This window comes from Hemiscyllium ocellatum, chromosome 8 (assembly GCF_020745735.1).
Source record: "Hemiscyllium ocellatum isolate sHemOce1 chromosome 8, sHemOce1.pat.X.cur, whole genome shotgun sequence".
Lineage (NCBI taxonomy): Eukaryota > Metazoa > Chordata > Chondrichthyes > Orectolobiformes > Hemiscylliidae > Hemiscyllium > Hemiscyllium ocellatum.
Genome location: NC_083408.1, coordinates 22,803,107 through 22,828,360, shown reverse-complemented (window position 1 = coordinate 22,828,360; position 25,254 = coordinate 22,803,107). Strand labels below are relative to the sequence as shown.

Sequence of the window (25,254 nt, the reverse complement as noted above, 5' to 3'; positions counted from 1 at the left end):
TGATGTGGATCTCAATGTGCAGGGGACACTCTCAAAGTTGCAGATGACACAAAACTTGTAAGAGTTGTAAACTATGAAGACTGCAAAAGTCCACTGATAAGTTGGTAGAGTAAGCAGATAGGTCATTCAATGCAGAGAAATGCACATCAGTTGGAAGAATGTTAATAGACAATAAAAAATAGATACAATCGTGAAGAGGATGCAGGAGCAGAAGGTGGCATTAAATAAAGTGTACTGTGTTCTTGACTTTACTCATTAGGGCATAGAATACAAAAGCAAGGAATTGGTACTGAACCTGATGTGGTGGAGCCGGTGTCGAACTGGGATGGACAAATAAACCTGTTGGACTATAACCTGGTGTATGATTGTTTAACTATATAAGACATGTTAGACCTCAGCTGGAGAATTGTATACAGTTGGAGGCACCAAATTGTGGGAAAGGATATGAATACATTGGAGAGAGCGTAGAAGCAATTGACAAGAATTATTCTAGGCATGCGGAACTTCTGTAATGAAAACAGATTGAAGGGGTTGGAACTGTTCACCTTTCGAGAAGAAGGCTAGGAGGAGATCTGAGAGGTGTTTTCAAAATCATGAGTGAGCTGATAAAGTAGACAGGGAGAAGCAGTTCCTATCGTAAAAAGAACAAGAGAGCATAGCTTTAAAATGATATGTAAAAGAAACAAGGGTGAAATGAGGAAAAGTTTTCACTCAATTTGGAATGTGGATTACGCAGCCTTGGAATGATTATTTGCATAAAAGTCATGTGGGGAATGTGCAGGAGTTTGACACTGTTATGATGCTCATTTGAAGAGCAAATGCATGATGGGCCAAATAACCTCCCCCTATGCCATAATAATTGTGATATTGTGAAAAAGCAGTTGGCATTAGAAACACAATCATCTTATTGACATGTCCAGAGAGAAAAATTGATCGACCACGAATGGCCCTTACTCAGCTGAGTGAGGTGACAGCCCTTTACTGTAAAGCCTGTATCAAGGAGCTTCAACAAAACTGGAATCAGTGTGAATGAGTTGGAAATCTGCTTGCTGGCTGGAGGCATACCCTGATGGCCTACTCATATTGACACTTGACTATTAATCCAGAAACCCAGAATACTGATATGAGTTCAAATCCCGCCACAGCAGATGGTTGAATTTGAATTCACTTAAAAAAAAAAATCTGGAATTAAGAGTCAATTGCTGACTGATGATCATGAAACCATTGTCAATTGGTGGAAAAGCCCAACTGGTTCAGTAATGTCCTTTAGGAAAGGAAATCTGCCATCCTTACACGGTCTGGCCCACATGTGATTCCAGAGCCACAACTGCCCCCTGAAATGGTTAGAAATGAGGACTGCAGATGCTGGAAATCAGAGGGCAGCATTAGAGTGGTGCTGGAAAAGGATAGCAGGTCAGGCAGCATCCGAGGAGCAGGAAAAATGATGTTTTGGGCAAAAGCCCTTTATCAGGAAGGGCTTTTGTGCAAATCGTCGATCTTCCTACTCCTCGGATGCTGCCTGACCTGCTGTGCTTTTCCAGCACCACTCTAATGCTGCCCTCTGAAATGGCTTAGCAAACCACTCTGAGATCAAGTATGTTTTCTCCTCATCCTTACTCATCTGCTGGCGGCAGAAACAACTGCCCATGACTGTTTAGGTAAAAGTAGCCACCCTGCGGTGGAGACGAAGTCCTGCCTTTGCATTGAGAATAACCTCCATTGTGTGCTGTGTGGCACTATCACCAAGCTAAATGGGACAGACTTTGAACATATCTAGCAACTCAGCACTGGGTATCCCTGACACGCTGTGGGCCATCAACAGCAGCAGAATTGTATTCCAGTACAATCTGCAACCTCATGGCCTGGGATATCCCCCACTCAACCATTACCATCAAGCCGGGGAATCAACCCTGGTTCAATGGAGAGTGCAGGAGGGCATGACAGGAGCAGCATCATTTACACCTGAAAATGAGGTGTCAACCTGGTGTAGCTACCAAACAGGACTGCTTGAGTGCTAAACAGCATAAACAGCCAGTGATAGACAGAGCTAAGCAATCCCACAATCAACAGATCAGATCTAAGCTCTGCAGTCCGTCCACATCCAGTCGTGAATGGTGGTGGACAATTAAACAACTCACTGGAAGAGGAGGCTCCACAAATATCCCCATCTTTAACGATGGAGGAGCCCAGCACATCGGTGCAAAAGATAAGGTTGATGCATTCACTGCAATCTTCAGTCAGAAGTGCCAAGTGGATGATCCGTCTCGGGCTCCTCCAGTGGTCCCCAGAATCACAGATACCAGTCTCCAGCCAATTCGATTCACTCCACGTCATATCATGAAACAGCGGGAGGCACTGGATATTGCAAAGGCAATGGGCCTTGGTAACATTCCAGCAATAGTACTGAAGGCGTGAGCTCCAGAACCTGCTGCCCCCATAGCCAAGCCATAGCCAGTACAGTTACATCACTGGTATCTACCTGACAATGTGGAAAATTGCTTATGCCCTGTACACAAAAAGCATGACAACTCCCAACCTGGCCACTTATCGCCCAATCAGTCTCCTCTCCATCATCAGTAATGTGATGAAAGGGGTCATCAACAGTGCTATCAAGCAGCACCGACTCAGCAATAACCTGCTCAGTGATGCCCAGTTTGGATTTCGCCAGGGTCAGTCAGTTCCTGATCTCATTACAGCCTTGGTTCAAACATGGATAAAAGAGCTGAATTCCAGAGGTGAGGTCAGAGTGACAGCCCTTGACATCAAGGCTGCATTTGACCGAGTATAGCACCAAGGAACCCTGGCAAAACTGGAATCAGTGAGTATCAGGGGAAAACCCTCTGCTGCTTCGAGTCATACCTGGTACAAAGGAAGCTGGATGTGGAGGTCAGTCATCTCAGCTCCAGGACATTTCTGCAGGAGTCCCTCAAGGTAGTGTTCCAGGCCCAACAATCTTCAGCTGCTTCATCAATGACCTTCCCTCTGCCATAAGGTCGTAAGTAGGAATGTTCACCTCTGATTGCGCAGTGGTCAGCACCATTCACAGCTCCTCATATGCTGAAGCAGTCCATGCTCAAATGCAACAAGATCTGGACAATATCCAGGCTTGGGCCAACAAGTGGCAAGTAACATTCGCGCCACACAAATGCCAGACAATGACCATCACCAATAAGAGACACTCTAACTACTGCCCCTTGACATTCAACAGTATTGAATCCCCCACTGTCAATCTCCTTGGGGGTTACCATTGACCAGAGGCTCAACTGGACTTACCACAGAAACACAGTGGCAACAAGAGCAGGTCAGAGTCTAGGGATACTGTGACAAGTAACTCACTTCCTGACACCCCAAAGTGTATCCACCAAGATACAAGTCAGGAGGGTGATGGAATACTCCCTACTTACCTGGATGGGTGCAGCTCCAACAACACTTAAGAAGCTTGACACCATCCGGGACAAAGCAACCCACTTGATTGGCATCATATCTACAAACATTCAATCCCTGCACCACCAGTGCTCAGCACCAGTGTGTACTATCTAGAAGATGCACTGCAGAAATTCACCAAAGATCCTTTGACAGCACCCTCCAAACCCATGACCACTTCCATCTAGAAGGACAAGGGCAACAGGTACTTGGGAATACTACCACCTGCAAGTTCCCCTCCAAGCCATCCTGACTTGGAAATATATCATCGTTCCTTCACAGTCGTTGGTCAAAATCCTGGAATTCCCTCCCTTCCAGCATTGTGGGTCAACCCACAGCAAGGGTTCTGCAGTGATTAAAGAAGGCAGCTCACCTCCATCTTCTCAAGGGCAAATAGGGATGGGCTATCAAAGCTGGCCAGCCAGCGACCCCCAAGCCCCACAAATGAATTAAAAAAATGATTGTGGTCAGTTATCTCAGCTCCAGGGCATCTCTGCAGGAGCTCTTCTGGGTAGTGTCCTAGGCACATCTTCAGCTGCTTCATCCCCTTCTCCCCATCATAAGGTCTGAAATGGGAATGTTTGACAATGATTGCACAATGTTCAGCACCATTCGTGACTCCTCAGATATTGATGCAGTCTGTGTTCAAATCCAGCAAGATCTGGGTTGACGAGTGTCAAATACCATTCACATCACACAAGTACCAGTCAGTGACCATTTCTGATAAGAGACAATCAAACCACCCATCCATCACATTCAATAGCGATACCATCACTTCACACAAATCCTGGAGTTTACCATTGAAACTGAACTGGACTTAACATATAAATAATGTGGTTACAATCAGACACTCGGAATGCTGCAGTGAGTAACTCTCCTCCTAACTCCTCAAAGCCTGTCCACCATCTACAAGGAACAAGTCAGGAATGATGAGTGCATTTCCAATAATACTTAGGAAGCTTAACACCAAGCGAAAAAGCAGCCCACTTGATGGCATCACATCCAAAAATATCCACCCCTTCCACTACTGATGCTCAGTGGTAGCAGGTGTACCATCTACAAGATGTGCAATTAAAAGCAATTCACCAGAGATTCTTCTGCAGCACCTTCCAAACCCGATACCACTTCCATCTATAAGGATAAGGGTCACGGATACATGGAAACACCAGCACCTTAAAATTCCTCTCCAAGGCACTCATTATTCTGACTTGGAAACATATTGCTTTTTCTCAGTGTTGCTGCATCAAAATTCTGAAATTCCCCATCTAACAGCATTATGGGCAAACCCCACAGCATGTGGACTGCAGTGGTTCAAGAAGACAGCTCACTACCACCAGTTCTCAAGGGCAACTGGGGACAAGCAATAATGCTGGCCAGCTAACAACGCCCACATCCCACAAATTATTCAAAACAAACTCCAGACACACTGAGATTATGTATAAATAACGACCAAAACGGGTGAGTAGCGAAAATAGCCTTTTATCCTGTAAGAACCTAAAATACAGTTCTTACAGGAGCCCTTTTATACACAGTTCCAACATATTAAAATCCCATTACTATGGTGTTCTTTTTTTTAATCTATTGTAGATTAGATTCCCTATTGTATGGAAACAGGCCCTTCAGCCCAACAAGTTCACACCGACTCTCCAAAGACTAACCCACCCAGACCCATTTCCCTCTGACTAATGCACCAATGGGGCAATGTAGCCAGGCCAATTCACCTGACCTGCATATCATTGGGCTGTGGGAGGAAACCGGAGCACCTGGAGGAAACCCACGCAGACACGGAGAGAATGTGCAAACTCCACATAGACAGTCGCCAGTGCCGGGTCCCTGGCACTGAGACTGCAGTGCTAACCACTGAGCCACCGGGCTTTTGTCCTGGGAGACAGGAGATGGATTAAAACATGCGCTAAGTGCTGGCTGTTACTTCTGATGGGATTAAGGGTGTCTGTCCGGTTTGCTTGCGTAATCAAGAGGTGTCAGTTCTTTTATTTTATAAATTAGTAATGTTACTAAAATACTAGGCCAACATACTCTAAATAAGTTAGAAATTATAATAAAAGAATAAAGGATATTGAACGGATTACTGCAGTTGGGTTGTGAGATTTATTTAGTATTTGCCAGTGTGAGTTTCTTTCATTCATACAATTTCATGCAAGCACTGTTTCATCGTGATTTGGAGGTACCAGTTTTGGACTGGGGTGTACAAAGTTAAAAATCACACCACACCAGGTTTAGAGTCCAACAGGTTTAATTGGAAGCCGAAAGCTAGTGTGCTTCCAGTTAAACCTGTTGGACTATAACCTGGTGTTGTGATTTTTAACGCAGTTTCATCAGTTAGTTTCTTAAAGAGATAATGGCCCAGTTAGAGGTATTTAATAGATACCTAATCTATTCAAGCCCAGGAGATGGTTGGTACGAGCTGATTAATATTACAATGTTTCGTGGAGACTTGATGGGGATGGTATTGTTCTGAGTGCTGAGGTAAAATCTGCTTGTAATACAGTAATAGGTTTGAAAGGGTTGTTTTTAAATTTGGATACTACAGAACTGCAGTTTTATGAGTGAATGCATGACACCATGTTATAGTCAATAACAGGTTAGTAAAGGGTTATGAATGAATAAACAGGAACTCCGTATTAATGAATATAACAATTTGGTGAGTGAGTCAATAAAGATAGCCTATAACACAATATCTCACAACACTGATTTATTCTCTTGCATCAGTCCAGTGACTCATGTTCCATGTTCCTTTTCAAATAAGGGAGTCAGTTAGCTCAGTTGGCAGGATGATTGATTTGTGAGACACAGGGACGCCAACAACACACAGCACAGATTCGATTCCTGCACCAACTGAGGTTACCATGAAAGATTCTTCTTCTCAACCTCTCCCCTTACCTAAGGTGTGATGACCTTCAGGTTAAACCATCGCCAGTTGTCTTTCTGTAATGAGAGAGCAACCCTGTAGGACCATGGCGACTTGGCCTTATTTAAGTGTAAGTGACAATAACATGGGAAAAGGTTAGTTACTCCATGCATGAACACAATCCAATTCACTCTTCATTGTTTCCAACAGAGTGGAACTTTGCTTGAGGAGTCTGCACCTCTTTGTGGCACACTGCTTAAATCCCACTTTGCTCACATGGATGTGCTTTTTAAACTCTTTCTGGACCTCAAACTAAAAGATAAATAATTCTTGTCCTTCCTTGATTGGGGTATTTAAAATACATAATGCCACACTTTTAGGAGGCGTGAATTAACAGTGAACCAAAAAGAGGGCTTGTATTCTTACTATGTCTGGTCTCAGTCAAGGATGAGGGGAAAAGGTGAAGATTGTTTCCCCTCTGGAACTGTGTTGCAGCACAGGTCACCATACCCGTGAAAAGCTTTAAAAGGGAAAATAACTGTCTGAAGACAAGAACAAGTGGAATGAGTGAATCAAAATGTAGCCATTCAGCCTATTGTTCTTCTGCTAGCTCACTGAATCATTTGTGCAATTAGCTCCAAATCCCTGTGTAAAGTTTATGGCTTTCCAGTTTTAAGACATGTTGACCAGGAGACTATGCTTTTAAATGCTTGAAGGCTGAAAGGTAGAAGACGGGAGGGTCGTGGTGGAGGGTTGTTTTTCAGACTGGAGGCCTGTGACCAGTGGAGTGCCACAAGGATCGGTGCTGGGCCCTCTACTTTTTGTCATTTACATAAATGATTTGGATGCGAGCATAAGAGGTACAGTTAGTAAGTTTGCAGATGCCACCAAAATTGGAGGTGTAGTGGACAGCGAAGAGGGTTACCTCAGATTACAACAGGTTCTGGACCAGATGGGCCAATGGGCTGAGAGGTTGCAGATGGAGTTTAATTCAGATAAATGCGAAGTGCTGCATTTTGGGAAAACAAATCTTAGCAGGACTTATACACTTAATGGTAAGGTCCTAGGGAGTGTTGCTGAACAAAGACACCTTGGAGTGCAGGTTCATAGCTCCTAGAAAGTGGAATCGCAGGTAGATAGGACAGTGAAGAAGACGTTTGGTATGCTTTCCTTTATTGGTCAGAGTATTGAGTACAGGTGTTGGGAGGTTATGTTGCGGCTGTACAGGCCATTAGTTAGGAATATTGTGTGCAATTCTGGTCTCCTTCCTATCGGAAGGATGTTGTGAAACTTGAAAAGGTTCAGAAGAGATTTACAAGGATGTTGCCAGGATTGGAGGATTTAACACATTAATTAAATAGGCAAAGTCTTTTCCCTGGGGTCAAGGAGTCCAGAACTAGAGGACATAGGTTTAGGGTGAGAGGGGAAAGATATAAAAGAGACCTCAGGGGCAACGTTTTCACACAGAGGGTGATATGGGTATGGAATGAGCTGCCAGGGGAAGTGGTGGAGGCTGGTATAATTGCAACATTTAAAAGACATTTGGATGGGTATATTAAAAGGAAGGGTTTGTAGGGATGTGGGGCTGAGTGCTGGCAGGTGGAACTAGATTGGGTTGGGATATCTGGTCGGCATGAGCGGGTTGGACCGAAGGGTCTGTTTCCGTGCTGTGCATCTCTATGACTCTATATGGGTGTCTGACTCTTAAGTCAGAGTAAGTTTCTTTTTCAACCAACAAATCCAATTCAGAAAGCCATACTTACATGTTAGAGATGATTTCAAGAGAGGAGAACAGTTCTTCAAACACCTCATGGATTGGGTCGTTTTGTTGACCAGGTTAAATATGGTAGGAATGGGAGGAGGCTTGTGTGGATCATGAACACCAGCTGAATGACCAGTTTCTGTGCTGCATTTTTTAATGGACTAATCACAGAGCTGCAGCCCATGAATGTAAACTATGTAGTGCAAGTACATTGCATCCATTCAACTGAAGGAATGCAATAGCTTCCATTCCTAACTACAATGCATTTGTGGAATGCAGTAGTTCATGCTACAGCATAGAGATAGTCATATTAAAACAACAATGTGATGTCTGTGGGGATCACTGAGCTCTTTCATTGACTGGAAGGACCAGTCTTAATCTGCTTTCTCTTGTTGCATATTTAACATACTTATGTCATCGTAAGTGTGAGAGTGAAACTTGGCCTTTGACAGACTTGATTGCAACACAGTTCCATAGGAGCCATAATCTTCACTTTTACCATGCTCTCCCCAAATAATTGTGTCACAATGTAACTGGAAGAGCACGCCAGTAATAGAGTCCCAGTGTTCCACAAGCCATTACAAAATGTGTTAAATCCCAGTTGAACTACTAATATGATCAGTTTCAAATACAGAAACTCAACAGGTCTGGCAGCATCTGTGGAGAAAAAAACGTTTTACATTTCAAGTCCAGTTATCCTTCTTTGGAACACACAGTAGCTAGAAAACAGCAATCTACATGCTGAAGACCGGGAAAGATTGGTGGATGGGGTGGTGAAGCAGTAAAATAAGTGACAGATGGAGATGGAGCCTGGAGGGAAAGAAAGGCAGTCCGCTGTTGGTTGTTTTAAATAAAAACCTATTTTCACCCACATAGAATCCCTACAGTGTGGAAGCAGGCCAAGTGGCCCAGCAAGTCCACATTGACCCTCCAAAGAGCATCCTTCCTAACTAAAATCACCGAAGTAACCCATTGGATTTATCAGCATTTTCGATAGAGAAATGATAGTGTTAGCATTTTGATGACAGGGTCCTGTTCCCCTCACTTACGATGTTAACGAGCCTATTATGTTTCCAATGCTGTTTACTTTCTTTTTTTGCAAATTGACTCAAAATATGAAGACCGGTTGTAAAGTCTAAGCTTGTATTCCTGAATGTAGAACATAAGTGGGTGGCACAGTGGTTAGCACTGCTGCCTCACAGCACCAGAGACCCGGGTTCAATTCCCACCTCAGATGACTGACTGTGTGGAGTTTGCACATTCTCCCCGTGTTCTGGTTTCCTCCCACAATCCAAAAATGTGCAGGTTAGCATGAATTAGCCATGCTAAATTGCCTGTAGTGTTAGGTGAAGGGGTAAATTAGGGGAATGGGTCTGGGTGGGTTGTGCTTCGGCGGGTCGGTGTGGACATGTTGGGCCAAAGGGTCTGTTTCCACACTGTAAGTAAGTAGTAAGAACAAGGAACAGAAATAGGCCATTCAGCCCCTTGAACCTGCTTTGCCATTTAATAGGCTGGTCTTGTCTCAGCTTCAACTCCACTTACCTGTCTGCTGTCCATAACTCCTCAACCAACTACTGATTAAAAATCTGTCTGCCTTTCTCCTCAAATTTATTCAACCTTCCATTGAATTCCTCTGATACACGACCCTTTGAGTGAAGTAATTTCTCCTCACCTCTGTTTTAAATCTGCTACCCCTTATGGGAAAATTATGACCTCTTGACCTAGATTGCCCTACGTGAGGAATATCCCTTCCACGTGTATTTTCTCAATCCCCTTTAGCATATACAGGTGTATACCTCAATTAGATCTCCACTAATTCTTCTAAATTCCAGAGTAAATAGGCCTAATCAGCTCAACCTCTCTTCATAGTACGAACCCTTCAATTCTGGAATCAATCTGAACTGCCTCCAGGACAGCTATATATGTCCTCAAAATAAGGGAGCCAATATTGTATGCAGTGTTCCAGGTGCAGCCTTATATAATTGTAGCAGCACTTCCCTACTTTTATACTCAATTTGTATAGTAATAAATACCAAAATTCCATTTGCTTTGTGCATTCAGTTACAAAGCCTTTACGTTTGTTCTTTTATCAAATTTCCCTACACTTCTTTGATTCCTTGGCACAGAATGATACTCACACAAATCAGTTTTTTTTAGTTTCTGGTAACAATCAGCCTCGTCACCAACCTGCATTCCTACCTTCTTTAGCTATGATTTTCTAATTTTCCATGCAAATTAATCCACAACCCCAATACATACCTCAGCCTCCACCACCCGCCTAGTTATGACATTCACAGGAATTATGGTCCCAACATGGTTCAGGTAGAACCCATCCCAACGGAACAGCTCTGACCTTCCTCAGTACTGGTGCTAATGTTTCATGAATTTGAACGTGTTTCTCCCACATCAATCTTTGAACCACGGATTTGTCTCTTTAATCATATTGATACCATGGCTCAGGAGATTATTACCTTTTTGGTTCTGCTTTCTAATTTAGCCTCTAGTTTCTCATATTTCCTCAAGAGGACCTTTTCCCCCCATTCTGTCACAATCGCTGGTACCACCATTGACCATAACAAGTGGATATTTTCCCTCCTCCTCCAAGTTTCTCTGCAGCCTAGAACGAGATATCCTGAATCCGAGCACCAGATAGACAACCCAGCCTTTGGAACACCTTATCCTGGCCGCAGAGAACAAGTGGCTATTCCTATAACTATTATTTCCCCAAATGGAACTGCATTTCTCTTTTCTTCCCCTCTTGAACAACTGTAGGTTAGTGCTTTGGTAATTTTGCTCATCCTTTCTCCAGCCCCAGCTTCATCTGCACACGGAATAAGAACCAGAAACCTGTTGGAAAGGACAAGGACTGAGGCTACTTCAGCACTACCTTCCAGATCCCTCCCTCAGCCTTGCTTGTAATCACATCCTCTTATCCCTGACCACTGACCAAATTTGAGGCGTTAATTAATCTAAGGGGTGTGACTGCCACCTGAAACACAACGTCCAAGTAACTCCTCCCTCTCCCTTATTGGCGCAGTGTTTGAAGCTTGCACTCCAGCTCATCAACTTTAAGCTGGCGTTCTTCAAGCAAACAACACTTGCTACAGATTTGGTCACTATGAACCACAGTGGGGTTCACTTGCTCCCACATCGTGCAACTAAAATGCATCACCTGGTCCTGCATCTCTAAATTATTTAATTAGATTTTTTAAAACTCCTACTGGTCTTTAATTACTTAATCTATAAAATATTTATCCTACTTATCTTTAATCTGAAAGCAATTTAAAAAGGTATTCAAATTAGCAGTTCCTTACTTGGAGATGAATGGAACCATGATAGTGTCAGGTTGTTGCATTGTGTGAAGGAACAGGACATTCACCTGATGAAACTGTTTTCTAATTAGCATCCTTGTCACTAAATTACTCCATTTCCAGAAACATTGTAGTTTCCCATTTCTTATTCAGTGTCATTGTGCAGCATTACTATAAGACTGGCCTCATCCTCAGCTCTGAGAGGAGAAATCTGATCTACCTATGCAGACTGTCAGTTCTGTGGCTGCCGAGTCAATTTCCCCACCAGCAATATCGCTTGCAGTAAACTGTTTGTCAATTTCACTTTGAGCTTGTTTTGTGACCTCTAACCTATTTGGCAAATTTCTCCGACACTTACCAACGAACGAATTTATGGCACTGGGACCAGATGAGATGCATCCAATTAACTGAGGGAAGGGAGAACACAGGTTCGTTCCAAAGGCACTGGCCGTGCTTTTCTTGATTTTCTTGTAAGTGGTACCAGAGAACTGAAGAATTGTATACATTACCCCCTTATTCAAAAAAGCCTGTGAAGATTGTTGAGCATTAGAAATGAAGTCTCACTGTTCCCAGGATCATCACAGAAGTTAAAGATTTTATAGAAATAAGCAAATTTCCCAATTTGCTTGACTTGCAGACCCAGATTGACTGAAAGCACAGTAAGCAGACTTGAGCTTACAAGTCAATCTGGGCAAACAATTATAAACCATTGATGTTTCATTCGACTAATTCAAATTTTAATCCTCTTATAAATGCCCCCCTTGTACAAAGACAGGAAAAAAATTTCCTACCATGGACAGAGTGAAAACTGGGAAATTGGTTCAATGGTGTCTGATCACAGGATCTGATGAGATGGTTATTATGCTGATCAGAAGGCTCCTCCATGGTCTGCCTTCAGATTTCACTGGTTTGCAAGTGGCACTGGGAGTCTGGTTCACGCTTATAAAAGGTCTCCTATTTAATTAAAAGTGTCAGAAGTTACACAACACCAGGTTATAGTCCAACATATTTGAAACCACAAGCCCCCTCATCAGGTCTGTAACCTGGGGGTGTTGTGTGACTTCTGACCCTGTCCACCAACACTTCCACATCTTAATTTAAAATCACAGCTGACAGCAACTCTTGAAGGAAGAATAAATTCAACCTTGAGGTGAGTTTTGCTATAGAGAATGGAGAGAGCTGCTGAGCTGGTGGATATCTGACAGCTTCTCACTATCTTGTTCTCAGCCCAAGCTGTTCAACTCCCTGAGAACTAATCACAATAGTTGTTGGCAGGTGGAAGGCCTTTGTCATCAAGAACTGGTCATCAGTTCACAGACCAAGCAACTCATTATCATCAATCCAACCTCATTTTGTAAACATTCCCTGATGCCAATTTGTCTGCAACTGAACTTTTCCACACTGGTTGAACAAACAACAGTGAAAACAGAATTTACAGTAGATGTGCTTGTTGATAAAAAGGGCAGCAATTCCTTCCACAGTCCTGAAAAAGCCAATTTCCTGCTTCAATCAACAATCAAAAATCCAGAGAGATAAGATTAATATTCCTTATTAGTGAATATTAAGGGGGGGTAGCTGGGGCATTAATCAAACAGACTGCTTTGTTCTGAATGGCGTAGAGTGTTGGACTGCTTTCCTGTTCTCTCTCTCTTGGGTTGCTTTAAACACAGTCATTAGTTGTAACAACCGCAGAACCTTTGTCTTTAATAGGTTCGTGTTACGTGGAATGTTCAGTCAAATCTGACAGTAAAATTCCATTAGCATAATTAACTCCTCAAGGGAGTGCAGTCAGAGCCAAGCTTCTGGCTAAACAATAAGAGCCCATGGGGTCGGAGGGAGTATATTAGCATGGATAGAGAATTGGCTAATGGACAGGAAACAGCAATTGGAATATAAGGGATTATTTTTCAGGTTGGCCACCTGTAACCAGCGGGGTTCCACAGGATCAATGCTGGGACCACAACTGTTCACAATATATGTTAATGACTTGGAGGAGGGAAGTAAATGTACTGTAGTCAAATTTGCAGATCACATAAAAATAAGTGGAAAGGCAAGCTGCAAGGTTGATGCACAGTTTACAGAGAGATATAGATAGGTTAGGTAATTGGGTAAAAAGTTGGCAAATGGAGTATAAACGTGGGAACATGTAAAGTTCATTTTGAAAGGGAGAACAAAAGAACAGTCTTATTTAAATGGAGATACTGGGAGTGACTCTGAGGATGTTGGCACCTATTGTACAAACCAGATGGGTTACACCCAAACAGAGCTGGGTCTGAGGTTCTTGAAGTGGTTTCTGCTAGTGGCATCAGGAAGGCTTTAAACTAACTTTGCAGGGTGTGTGGGAAACAAGAGAAAGCTGTAACATAGAACAGTATAACACAGTACAGCCCTCAAAGTTGTGCCGACCTTTTATCCTACTCTAAGATCAGACTAACCTACTTACACTACATTCTACTATCATCCATGTGCATATCCAAGAGTCACTTAAATATCCCTATTGTATCTGACTCTACCACCACTGCTGGCAGTGCATTCCACAGACCACCACTTTCAGTGTAAATAACTGTCATGGAGAAAATGTCGAGAATCACCAGGAGATGCAGAGAGTTCTTCAAGAAGTAGGTCTTCTATTTGCAAAAAACCGTGACACTGAGAAAGCAGATTCTCGAATGCCCCTGAACCTCTGGGTCTGTGGATTTTTATTTTTTTATTATTATGTTTCTGTTAGCTTATCAGCATGTCCAACTATATTAATCAAAGTACCTCACTCTAGCTACACAATAAACCAGTGATGTTAGTTCCCATTATCTCTTTAGTTGTATATTCTACTTAATGTTATTCTAATATCATGGTTAGATTTTATTATCACCTCTGCTACACTGATCTTCCATTCTGGACTAACCTGTTATGATCGATATTTAGCTATTCCATCTATTACAATAGTCTCCTGTCTCAAGCTGACTCTACTAACTATTAATTAGATATTTTAGTGTCATGTCCCAAATATTTATGGTCCCAATCCTGTCATAATGACACTAAACAGGGAAACTAGCTCTACTAACTGTTATCTCATCTCACCATAGTGACCTTTCAGCCTTAACCTTACTCTGCTAATTGGTGTAAGAGCATTCCACTGTCTTATCCCATCCTGCCTTCCACAGATTGCCAGTGGTCTTCATGCTTTAACCCTTCCCATGCTTTCATGCTCTTTATTTTCCATATAACCCAGCTCTGACGTCTCCCCTAAACCTTTCTCCAATCACCTTAAAATGATGCCCCCTTAATGATAGCCATTTCCGCCTTGCTCCATCAACCTTTCTTAATAAGAACATGTCTTCCAGTCCAGGCAGCATCCTGTTAAATCTCCTCTGCACTCTCTCTAAAGCTTCCACCTCTTTCCTGTAATGAGGTGACCAGAACTGAACACAATATTCAAGTGTGGTCTAACCAGGATTCTATAGAGCTGCAGCATAACCTCGCAACTCTTGAACTCAATCCCTCTGATAATGAAAGCCAACACACCATACACCTTCTTACCAACCCTATCAACCTGGGATGGCAACTTAGAGGGATCCATGGACAAGGGCCCCAATATCCCGTTGTTCCTCCACACTGCCAAGAATCCTGCCTTTAACCCTGTATTCTGTATTCAAATTCAACCTTCCAAAGTGAATGACCTCACACTTTTCCAAATTGAGCTCCATGTGCCACTTATCAGCCCAGTTTTGCATCCTGTCAATGTCTTGTTGCAACTACCCACAACTCCACCAACCTTATTGTCATCGGCAAACTCACTAACCCACCCTTCCACTCCCTCATCCAAGTCATTTATAAAAATCACAAAGAGCAGAGGTCCCAGAACTGATCCCTGTGGAACACCATGGGTTACCAAGCTCCAAGCTGAAAACTTTCCATCTAACCCTCTGTCTTCTATGGGACAGCTAATTCTGTATCCAGACAGTCAAATTTCCCTGTATCCCATGCCTCCTTAGGTTAGATTAGATTAGACTACTTAGTGTGGAAACAGGCCCTTCAGCCCAACAAGTCCACACCGACCCTCCGAAAAGCAACTCACCCAGACTCATTCCCCTACATTTACCCCTTCACCTAACACTACGGGCAATTTAGCATGGCCAATTTATCTAACCTACACGTTTTTGGACCGTGGGAGGAAGCTGGTGCACCCGGAGGAAACCCAAGCAGACACGGGGAGAATGTGCAAACTCCACACAGACAGTTGCCTGAGGCAGGAATTGAACCCATGTCTCTGGCACTGTGAGGCAGCAGTGCTAACCACTGTGCCACCGTGCTGCCATACTTTCTGAATGAGCCTACCACGGAGAACCTTATCAAATGACTTGCTAAAATCCATGTGCACCACATCCACTGTTCTATCTTCATCAAGATGTTTTGTCACATCCTCAAAAAATTCAAAAAGGCTTGTGGTACATGACCTGCCACTCTCAAAGCCACAAAACCATACAGGAGAAGACCAGGGTTTGCAAAATACTTAGTTGGCATGAGCATGGAGAATAGTAGGTTAATCGTGAAGTCAGAGTCAGGATTAAAAAGGGAAAACGGAGGAAACATGTATTTATGTGAATGCATGAAGTATAATAAATAAGATTGGGGAGTTACAGATGCAGATTGCTGCACAAAATTATGATGTTGTGGTAATAACAAAGACCTGGCTCAAGAAAGGGCAGGACTGGGTGTTAAATATGTCTAGGCACAAGGTCTTCAGGAAAGGCAGAGAGGTTGCAGTGTTGGTTAATGAGGGTATTGAATTGCTGACTGGATAGATTAGATATGGAGAAACTGTTCCTGCCCTCATAAAAGGAAGAGGGCGTAGATTTAAAGTAAGATGCAAAAGAAGCCAGAGTGGAGTGAGGAAAACGTTTTCTCTTCACCTCAGCTCTAGTAAAGTGTCTTAGACTCGATGTTAGCTTGTTTTCTCTCCAGGGATGCTGCCTGACCCGCTGTGATCGACACCATTTTTTGCTTTCAAACTATTTTCACTCAGTGCATGATTGAGATATGGATTGCACTGCCTGAAAATGTGGCAGAGACAGGTTTAATTGAGGAATTCAAGAGGGTTGTGGATGATCATTTGGATAAAAGTAATGTGTAAGGGTTTGGGGAAAGAGCAGAGATTGGCACTAGTTAATAGAATAGATGCAGGCATGATGGACTGAATTACCTCCTCCTGTACCATAACAATTCAGTGATAATTATTTAGTATCAAATTCAGAATTCACACATATGAACTCAGCAATCACTCTGAACAATTCTAGTTGCACCACCACAAACATAGTTCACTCAAATCATTTGTACCAATTTTATTCTTTGATCTGTACATTCTGGACAAACTAACACTAAAGTACAATGCAGACTTGAGATAACATGGAGCTGAGAAGGTATACTCATCCCAGACTTATACTTTCCAGCTTCTGTTCAGCAGAGTAAGCACTTTTTAAAACTCGTATGTGTTGTTTGCATGAATGATGAGTTCACTAAGATACACAGCTAGTGTGAACTCAGATTCCCACATTGAGCTTCTTGAGTGTTGCTGGAGGTGTACTCATCCATCAGACGCCTGACTCGGGCCTTATAAGAGAAGTCACAAGTCAAGTAATTTTCCACAGAATTCCCAGCCTCATGTGCTATTGGGTGACTCAGGAATATTGCTACCATCGAAAGTCCAGGAACAACGGTTAAAATCTCTTTTGTTGAGCTGGGTTTTGCCTGGCTCAAGTGGAATGCAAGTGTTACGTGTAATGTATTAGGAATTCTCTCCCAAAAAGCTTTTGAGGTTTTGGGTGCGAGAGTCATAGAGTCTGGCCCTTTGGCCCAAACTGGTCCACGCGAACCAAAAATGTTTGTCCATACTAACCCCATTTCCCTGCACTTGGTCATTTCAAAATTTCAGTGCGAACAGCTTTTTGTTCGGTGTTGGACTATTGTTTACAAAAAGTTAACAATTCTGGAACTACTGAGTCAAGTAGATGGATTTCAACATGGATCAGCCATGACCAAACTGAACAGTGGCATAGACTTGAGGAGCTGAATGTTCTAATTGTGCTCCCATGCTCCTCTAAATGTTCAAATATGTTTAAAGGGGTGAGAGAGGAGCACACTTTATTTGAACTTTTCAGCTTTGTAAATGGAACTTTTCTATACTTTACAGCTCTGCTATTGCATACCTGTGTGGACACCTGCACACTCTGGGGGGCCTCATGCCTGTTCTGCACAGCAGGAACACCGAAGGGACACTGGAACTGGAGCTTGGTGACTGGATGGACAACCGGAAGTTGGTATCTTTGAAATAACATCTACAATAATGCATGAGAAAATCTTTGGGTTGTTCTGACAGGCGCTGTAATTAAATGTTGAATGTGTTGATTTGGTAATAGTTTAGAGTTTCTAATGTTCTGGGATTTTGTGTATATATTGAGTATCAAACAGGGTCAACTCTGGTTCATTTTGTTAGTTTTGTTTTTGTTTATTTATTCCCAATTGAAGCACAGAAGCCGGGTGCCTCTCGTGCCTTAGTCAACCTGTCCATCCAAAGAATCCTTATTGTACAGAAAGAGGCCATTCGGTTTCTACCAACCCTCTGAAGAACATCCTACCCAGACTGAAACTTATCCTTGAAACCTCTGAGCATGGCCAATCCACCTAACCTACATATCTTTGGACTGTGGAAGGAAACCAGAGCACCTGGGAGAACCCACACAGACACAGGGAGAACATGCAAATTTTATACAGACAGTTTGGAGTTGGGAGGTCATATTGCGGTTGTACAGGACATCAGTTAGGTCACTTCTGGAGTATTGCCTGCACTTCTGGTCTCTTACCTATCAGAAGGGTGTTGTGAAACTTGAAAGGGTTCAGAAAAGATTTACAAGGATGTTGCCAGGGTTGGAGGATTTGAGCTATAGGGAGAGGCTGAACAGACTAAGGCTGTTTTCCCTGAAGTGTCAGAGGCTGCAGGGTGACCTTACAGAGGTTTATAAAATCATGAGGGGCATGGATAGGGTACATAGACAAGGTCTTTTTCCTGAGGTGGGGGAGTCCAGAACTAGAGGGCGTAGATTTAGGGTGAGAGGGGAACCTTTTTCACGCAAAGGGTGGTGCATGTTTGGAATGAGCTGCCAGAGGATGCGGTGGAGGCTGGTACAATAGCAACATTTGGATTAGTATATGAATAGGAAGGATTTAGAAGGATATGGGCCAAATGCTGGCAGATGGGACTGGATTAGGTTAGGATATCTGGGCAGCATGGATGAGTTGAATCAAAGGGTCTGTTTCCATGCTGTTTATCTCTATGCTTATGACTATGATTTACCTAAGACTGAAATCAAACCCAGTTTCCGGATGCTGTCAGTCAGAAGTGCTAACCACTGAGCCACTCTACCATCTGTCTTGACAACCTCAATTATATTTGGTTTCTCTTTTGGGCCAGTTGCGTTTGATGGCATTTATGCTGTCCGTTTTGGGCAGACAACAAATGATTTGCTGATTCAAAACTGCACTGTTTCACATGGCATTTCAGCCATTTTGTATGGTATTAAGTGCATGGCACAGGATCCGCTGTGACCCTAGTGAGATCAGTTGAGAGTCATGTGGATTGGAACTTGCTTAGAGAGGTAGACAACCATTTATCTGAAATCCGAAAAGCTCCAAAAACCAAAGGCTTTCTCGTGAAGCTTTTTTCTCATTAACAAGATTGTTTGGAGTGCGGTTAACCTAACTCCACACCCACTCCATGCATGCCACTCAGATATGGCCTGGGTGGGCATGGCCCAGCATTGGCAAGCCTAAACTCTATCTCAGGGCCTGTAGTACTCACAGTGAGTCTGCTGTTCAATAAGATTTTTTGAAATTTCACCATCAAACTGTCACTTATTCTGAAATTTGAAAAATTCCAAATTCTGAAAACCAGCTGGTCCCGAGCATTTTGGATAAGGATTGTGTACCTGTATAAGTATAAACTGAAAGACAAATTCTAAAAGAGCAATGAAAGATTCCCACACTGGGGAAAGTATGAATTTGAGTTGGAGGTGATACACTGAGCTGATTCCCATTTAGTGGGGATCCAAGCAGAAGAGTCAGAGTTTGGAAATGAGAAGGAGCAACCTTCAGATGACCTCACAGGTATTGGTGCTCACTGGGGTTACACCTCTCTCAGCACTGGACACCTTCTGATCCAGGAGCTATCATTCAGGTTGGTGGGGTGAGCTTGGGGTAGGAGGAGTAAAGGTAACCAGGATGATGAGAACAAACAACAAGGAGCATCTCGAGGTAAGTAAGCAGAGGAAGTTATGTGCTATGTTACAAAGGTTGGGAAAAAAAGCAACATTTAAAAGGAAATAAGCTATGGCATTGAGCAGTGCACAGTGATTTATGACCTTTGACCTCAACCTGAGGTGCAGCCAAGGAGAGAGATGGAGTCAATTAAATGAGTTCTGCTCAGACACGGTGGCACAGTGGTTAGCACTGCTGTCTCACAGCGCCTGAGACCCGGGTTCAATTCCCGACTCAGGCGACTGACTGTGTGGAGTTTGCACATTCTCCCCGTGTCTGTGTGGGTTTCCTCCGGGTGCTCTGGTTTCCTCCCACAGTCCAAAGATGTGCGGGTCAGGTGAATTGGCCATGCTAAATTGCCCGTAGTGTTAGGTAAGGGATAAATGTAGGGTATGGGTGGGTTGCGCTTCGGCGGGTCAGTGTGGACTTGTTGGGCCGAAGGGCCTGTTTCCACACTGTAAATAATCTAATCTAATCTAATCTAAATACTGGAGCAAAGCAAATTGGAATTAACTGTAATAAAATCTCACAAGGCATTTCACAGGAACATTATTAAGCAAAATTAGACATGGAGTCATGTGGGACAGTATTGGACCAGAGTTTGTTTTATTATTTAATTTGAGAGATGTAGGTATCGATGGCTAAGTCAGCATTTATTGTCACCTTGAAGGTGATGTTTAAGCCGTCATCTTAAACAAGGTGTTTCAAAGTTGGTCAAAGCTGATGGAAGAAGTGTATTTTGTAAATATTTAACACAGGAGGGAAGAGGAGGCATGGAAAGTGTAACCTTAGTGTCCGCCAAAGTGAAGTGTATGGATCCAGGAGGAGAAACCATCTGAAGCATTGTTAATACAGACAGGGATGATATCAGGAAGAAGCAGTGTCACAGACAAACTTTGGAAGAGAGGTATCTCAGGAGAAGGATTGAATGGAAGTAACACTGATGACAGCAGAGGTGATGGAGATAAAAGGTGCACAGAATTTTATGAACTGAACCCAGCAGAAACCAATCAGTACCTGCAGTTGCAACCAGCTAATTCATTATAGATCAGGAATCAAACATGAACCTGTTGTATCTGTAATTAAGTAGGTCATTGGTGAAGTGTAGTCACTGCATTTGAGGAGAGGTATACATCCTCTGTCATACTTAAAGTGAGTTTTGTATGGGTTTGTTTAAACTGAGCAGTGTTATCCTGTTCATAAATGTTGTGCATCTTTGTTGCTTGTATTTTGGTAGGTACCGTCTATTAGCGTTTGACCATGATCTGTTTAGCTTTGTGGATCTAAGCTTAAACAAGTGGCCAGCAGTCCTTATCACAAATCCAAAATCTGCTCTATATCGTAGCCCAGGACATGAGCCTCTGAGGAAAATCAAGTACTCTACGCATATCAGGTATGATATAATTTGTGTTCTGTTATTCTCTGTTAGATTCCTTTTGGTCATGTTTGTATCTAATGAGTCCATCTTCAAATGATCCAAGAGCTCAAGAAATAGGAGCAGGAGTAAATCAGACAGCCCATCAAGATTTATACAATCATGACTGATCTTCTACCTTAACTTCACTTTCCTGTTAACTTGATTCTCTGAGAGACCAGGATCTATTTGAGCTGAGTCTTAAAATATTCAAAGATGGATCATCTACAGTTCTTCAGGATAGGGAAATTTAAAGATTCTGAACCATTTGAGTGAAATAGTTTCTCTACATTTCAGTCCCACGTGAACTGCCCATTATCCTGAGACAAGGCTCCCCTGTTCTAGACTCCGCAGCCTCTATGTCCAAACTGAATCATGTCTGTTTCAATGACATTGCTCTTACTTTCCTTAACACAGAGAATTGGCCTAATTTACCCAGCTTCCCAGCATAGGGTGTCCCTCTCAATTCTAGGGAATCAGTTGAATGAACTGTACCGTCTGTAATGCAAGGTCATCCTTCCTTAGATGTTGACCCCCAAATTATGCAAAGTACTCCTGGTATGGTCTCACACACAAGCCCCATCCAGTTACAGTAAGACTTTCTCCTCTTTGTACTCCAAACCTATTACAATAATGATCACTAAGTTACTTGCTTTCCTCATTGCTTGCTGTGACTGCATGCTAACTTTCTGCATGCACTGTATGAGCATACAAATCGCCTTGAACATCAACATGGTTTTCATCAATCTGACCAAGGCTCTTGACTCAGTCAGTTAGGAAATGTCCTGTCAAAGACCAGTTATCCTGAGAAATTCATCAATATCCTTTGTTTCCTCCATGACAAGATGTCCTCACTGACAGTAAAATGACAGAATCATAGAGATGTACAGCACGGAAACAGACCCTTTGGTCCAACCCATCCATGCCTCAAGACAGGAGTCAAACAGGGAAATGTCATTGCCCACACCCTTTCTCATCTTTGTCACCACCATTCTTTTTTGTATTAAGAGCATGTCTCTGAGTAGATGGACTTTGTCAGCAGGATGAACACACAAATTTTCAACCTCAACTGGATGAAATCCAGAACTGCAATCTGTGGATGACCGTGTCATCTCTGCTCTCTTGGAAGAGACCCTTCAAGCTTCACTTTACCTCTTGTGGAAACATACCGAAGAATTAATCTCAGCCTCAAGCTCTAGAGGAGTCGATCCTTTACCAACCCATCCTAGGTTAAATTCTGGTCTACTCTCCATTGAGGTCAATGTTCCAGATATGGAACATTTCCCCTATCTGAGGAGCCACCTCTCATCTAAAGCTGATGTCATCGCAAAGACCCAATATTGTATCGAATTTGCGAGCTCTGTTTAAAGATGAGAGGCTTCAATGACCATGAAACCCATGCTGATACCAAGATCCTTGTGTATAAGGCAGCCATTCTTCTTAATCTTCTCTATGGCTCCAAAACGTGGACTACACGTAGCCACCACCTCAAGGTCCTTGAGAAGTGCCATCAGTGCTACTTGAGCCAGATTCTCCACATCAGCTGGAAGGACAGGTATACTAGCATTAGTGTCTTTGAAGCAGCCAACTAGCACCAACATCGAGGCCATAGTCATCCAAAACTAATTCCACTGGGCTGGCCCTGTGCTTACGATGTCTTGAGTTCCAACTGCCGAAGCAAACCATCTTCACCCAACTGATGGAGGGCACTAAAATAGAGGAGGGCAAAGGAAGTGCTTCATAGACTCTGTCTGAAGGCTTCCCTCAAGAAATATAACATAGATATCGACACCTCGGAGACCCTCATTCAGAACCGACATGGAGCAACCTCCTATATGAAAGGAAACAATTTTTCAAGAACACCCGATGGCAAGTGGGCGGCACGGTGGCACAGTGGCTAGCACTGTTGCCTCACAGCGCCAGAGACCCGGGTTCATTTCCCGCCTCAGGCGACTGACTGTGTGGAATTTGCATGTTCTCCCTGTGTCTGCGCGGGTTTCCTCCAGGTGCTCCGATTTCCTCCCACAGCCCAAACATGTGCGGGTCAGGTGAATTGGCCAAGCTAAATTGCCCGTAGTGTTAGGTAAGGGGTAAATGTAAGGGTGTGGGTGGGTTGCGCATCAGCGGGTCGGTGTGGACTTGTTGGGCCAAAAGGCCCGTTTCCACACTGTAAGTAATCCAAGTGGAAGTATAGCACCAACCTACTGTTGTTTGGAGAAGTGGCTCTACCATCGGGGTCATCAGCCACACAAGGACCCACAGAACCCATGACCAGTGACATGGAATTTCCTGGGTGAACAATCATACTTGTTAGCAAGACCCAATCTCTTAGAACATCACACATACAAGTTTTACATCTTTAAAAATGTGTTCTGTTTTTATATTCCTAAAACTAGTCATATTTCAACATTACATTCCATCTACCACCTTGTTGTCCACTCATTTAGCTAGTCGATATCTGCTTGCATTCTGCTCACAGCAGATTTAATAGTGTAATAGCAGAGCTGCAGACAATATTTGTTTGATTCACTATATCTGGTATTAACTTGAACAGGTATATCCTGTGCAAAGTTACCCTTGTATTCCTGATAAAAGATCTTGCCCTTCCATTCCACGTTGAATTGTAACTGGGTGGGGATGGCTCTTGCATTGAAGAATATGGTTGAAGCATATTTATTGTATTAATTCCCACAAACTTGCTGTGGTGGGTTTAGAATGCAAACTCCACTTTGATAGAGATGTACAGCATGGGAAACAGATCCTTTGGTCTAACTCATTCTTGGTGACAAGAAATCCCAAATTAATCTAGTTCTGTTTGGACCATATCCTTCTACTCTCTTCATATTAACGTAACCATCCAGATGCCTTTTAAACATTGAAATTGTACTAGCCTCCACCACTTCCTCTGGCAGCTTATTCCATAAACACATAACCCTCTGCCTGAAAGTTGCCCCTAAAGTCCCTTCTAAATCTTTCCCTTCTCACCTTAAACCTATGCGCTCTAGTTTTGGACTCCAGTACTCTGGGGAAAAGACTTTGTCTATTTACCCTATCCATGCCCCTCATGATTTTATAAACCTGCCACCCCCTCAGCTTGCGACACTCCAGGGAAAATAGCCCCAACCTATTCAGCCTCTTCCTATAGCTCAAACCCTCCAACTCTGGCAACGTCCTTGTAAATATCTTCTGAACCTTTCAAGTTTCACGACATCCTTCCTATAGCTGGGAGACCAGAATATCTCACATTATTTCAATTGTGTCCTGTACAGCCACAACATGACTTGCCAATTCCAATACTCAATGCACTGACCAATGCAAGCATACCAAACACCACCTTCATTGTCCTGTCTACCTGTAACTCTGCTTTCAAAGAACAATGAGCCTGCACTCCAAGGTATGTTTGTTTAGCATTAAGTGCATAAGTCCTGCCCTGATTTGACTTTCCAAATCGCAGCCCCTTCTATTTATCTAAATTAAGCTCCATCTGCCACTTCTCAACCCATTGGCCTATCTGACCAAGGTATAGTTGTACTCTAAGGTAAATTTCTTTGCTGTCCGCTACACCTCCAATTTTGGTATCATCTACAAACTTACTAGAAATATTTCCTATGTTCATATCCAAATCATTTATATAAATGACAAAAAGCAGCACCAGTCCTTGTGGCACACTGTTGGTCACTGGCCTCCAGCCCTCCACTACCACCCCCTGTCTTCTACCTTTGAACCAGTTCTGTACCCAAATGGCTAGTATTCCCTGTATTCCATGTGATCTAACCTTGCCAACCAATCTCCCATGCGGGACCTTGTCAAACTCCTTACTGAAGTCCATATAGATCACATCCACAGCTCTGCCTTCATCAATCCTCTTTGTTGCTTCTTCAAAAAACTCAGTTACTCAATATGTACTCATCTGCAGTTACCGTACTTCTTACCTCTATGAGTGTATTTGTCTTTGTTCTGTAATCGCTCATATTGTTATGGGTGACAGGAGTTATCTTACCACTTTGTCGACGTGAAGCCACAAGCTTCTGTCTAATCTAAAGTGGAGTGTTTTGGTTGCTTAGTGTATTTAGAACTGGTCTTATGAGGTATGTGATCTAGTTCGAAGCTTACACACTTGTTGGGAAAAAAGATTACAGCTCAAACCAACATCCTAATAAAGTCATAA

General features: G+C 42.9%; 2 protein-coding genes across 5 annotated transcripts in view; one reads left to right on the top strand and one right to left on the bottom strand.

The window, feature by feature from the left end:
- tmem62 (transmembrane protein 62) overlaps positions 1-25,254 on the top strand; it is a 75,389-nt gene that overhangs the window by 16,470 nt on the left and 33,665 nt on the right. For all 3 annotated transcript variants that reach the window (XM_060828668.1, XM_060828667.1, XM_060828669.1), the window contains 2 exons: positions 17,553-17,675; positions 20,910-21,065. In XM_060828668.1, coding sequence (XP_060684651.1) covers positions 17,553-17,675; positions 20,910-21,065 — 279 coding nt within the window. The remainder of the gene's footprint in view (positions 1-17,552; positions 17,676-20,909; positions 21,066-25,254) is intronic.
- Positions 6,124-25,254, bottom strand: part of ptgr2 (prostaglandin reductase 2) — a 102,876-nt gene continuing 83,745 nt past the window's right edge. For both annotated transcript variants that reach the window (XR_009644950.1, XR_009644949.1), the window contains one exon: positions 6,124-6,369. The gene's annotated coding sequence lies outside the window, so the exon portion shown is untranslated. The remainder of the gene's footprint in view (positions 6,370-25,254) is intronic.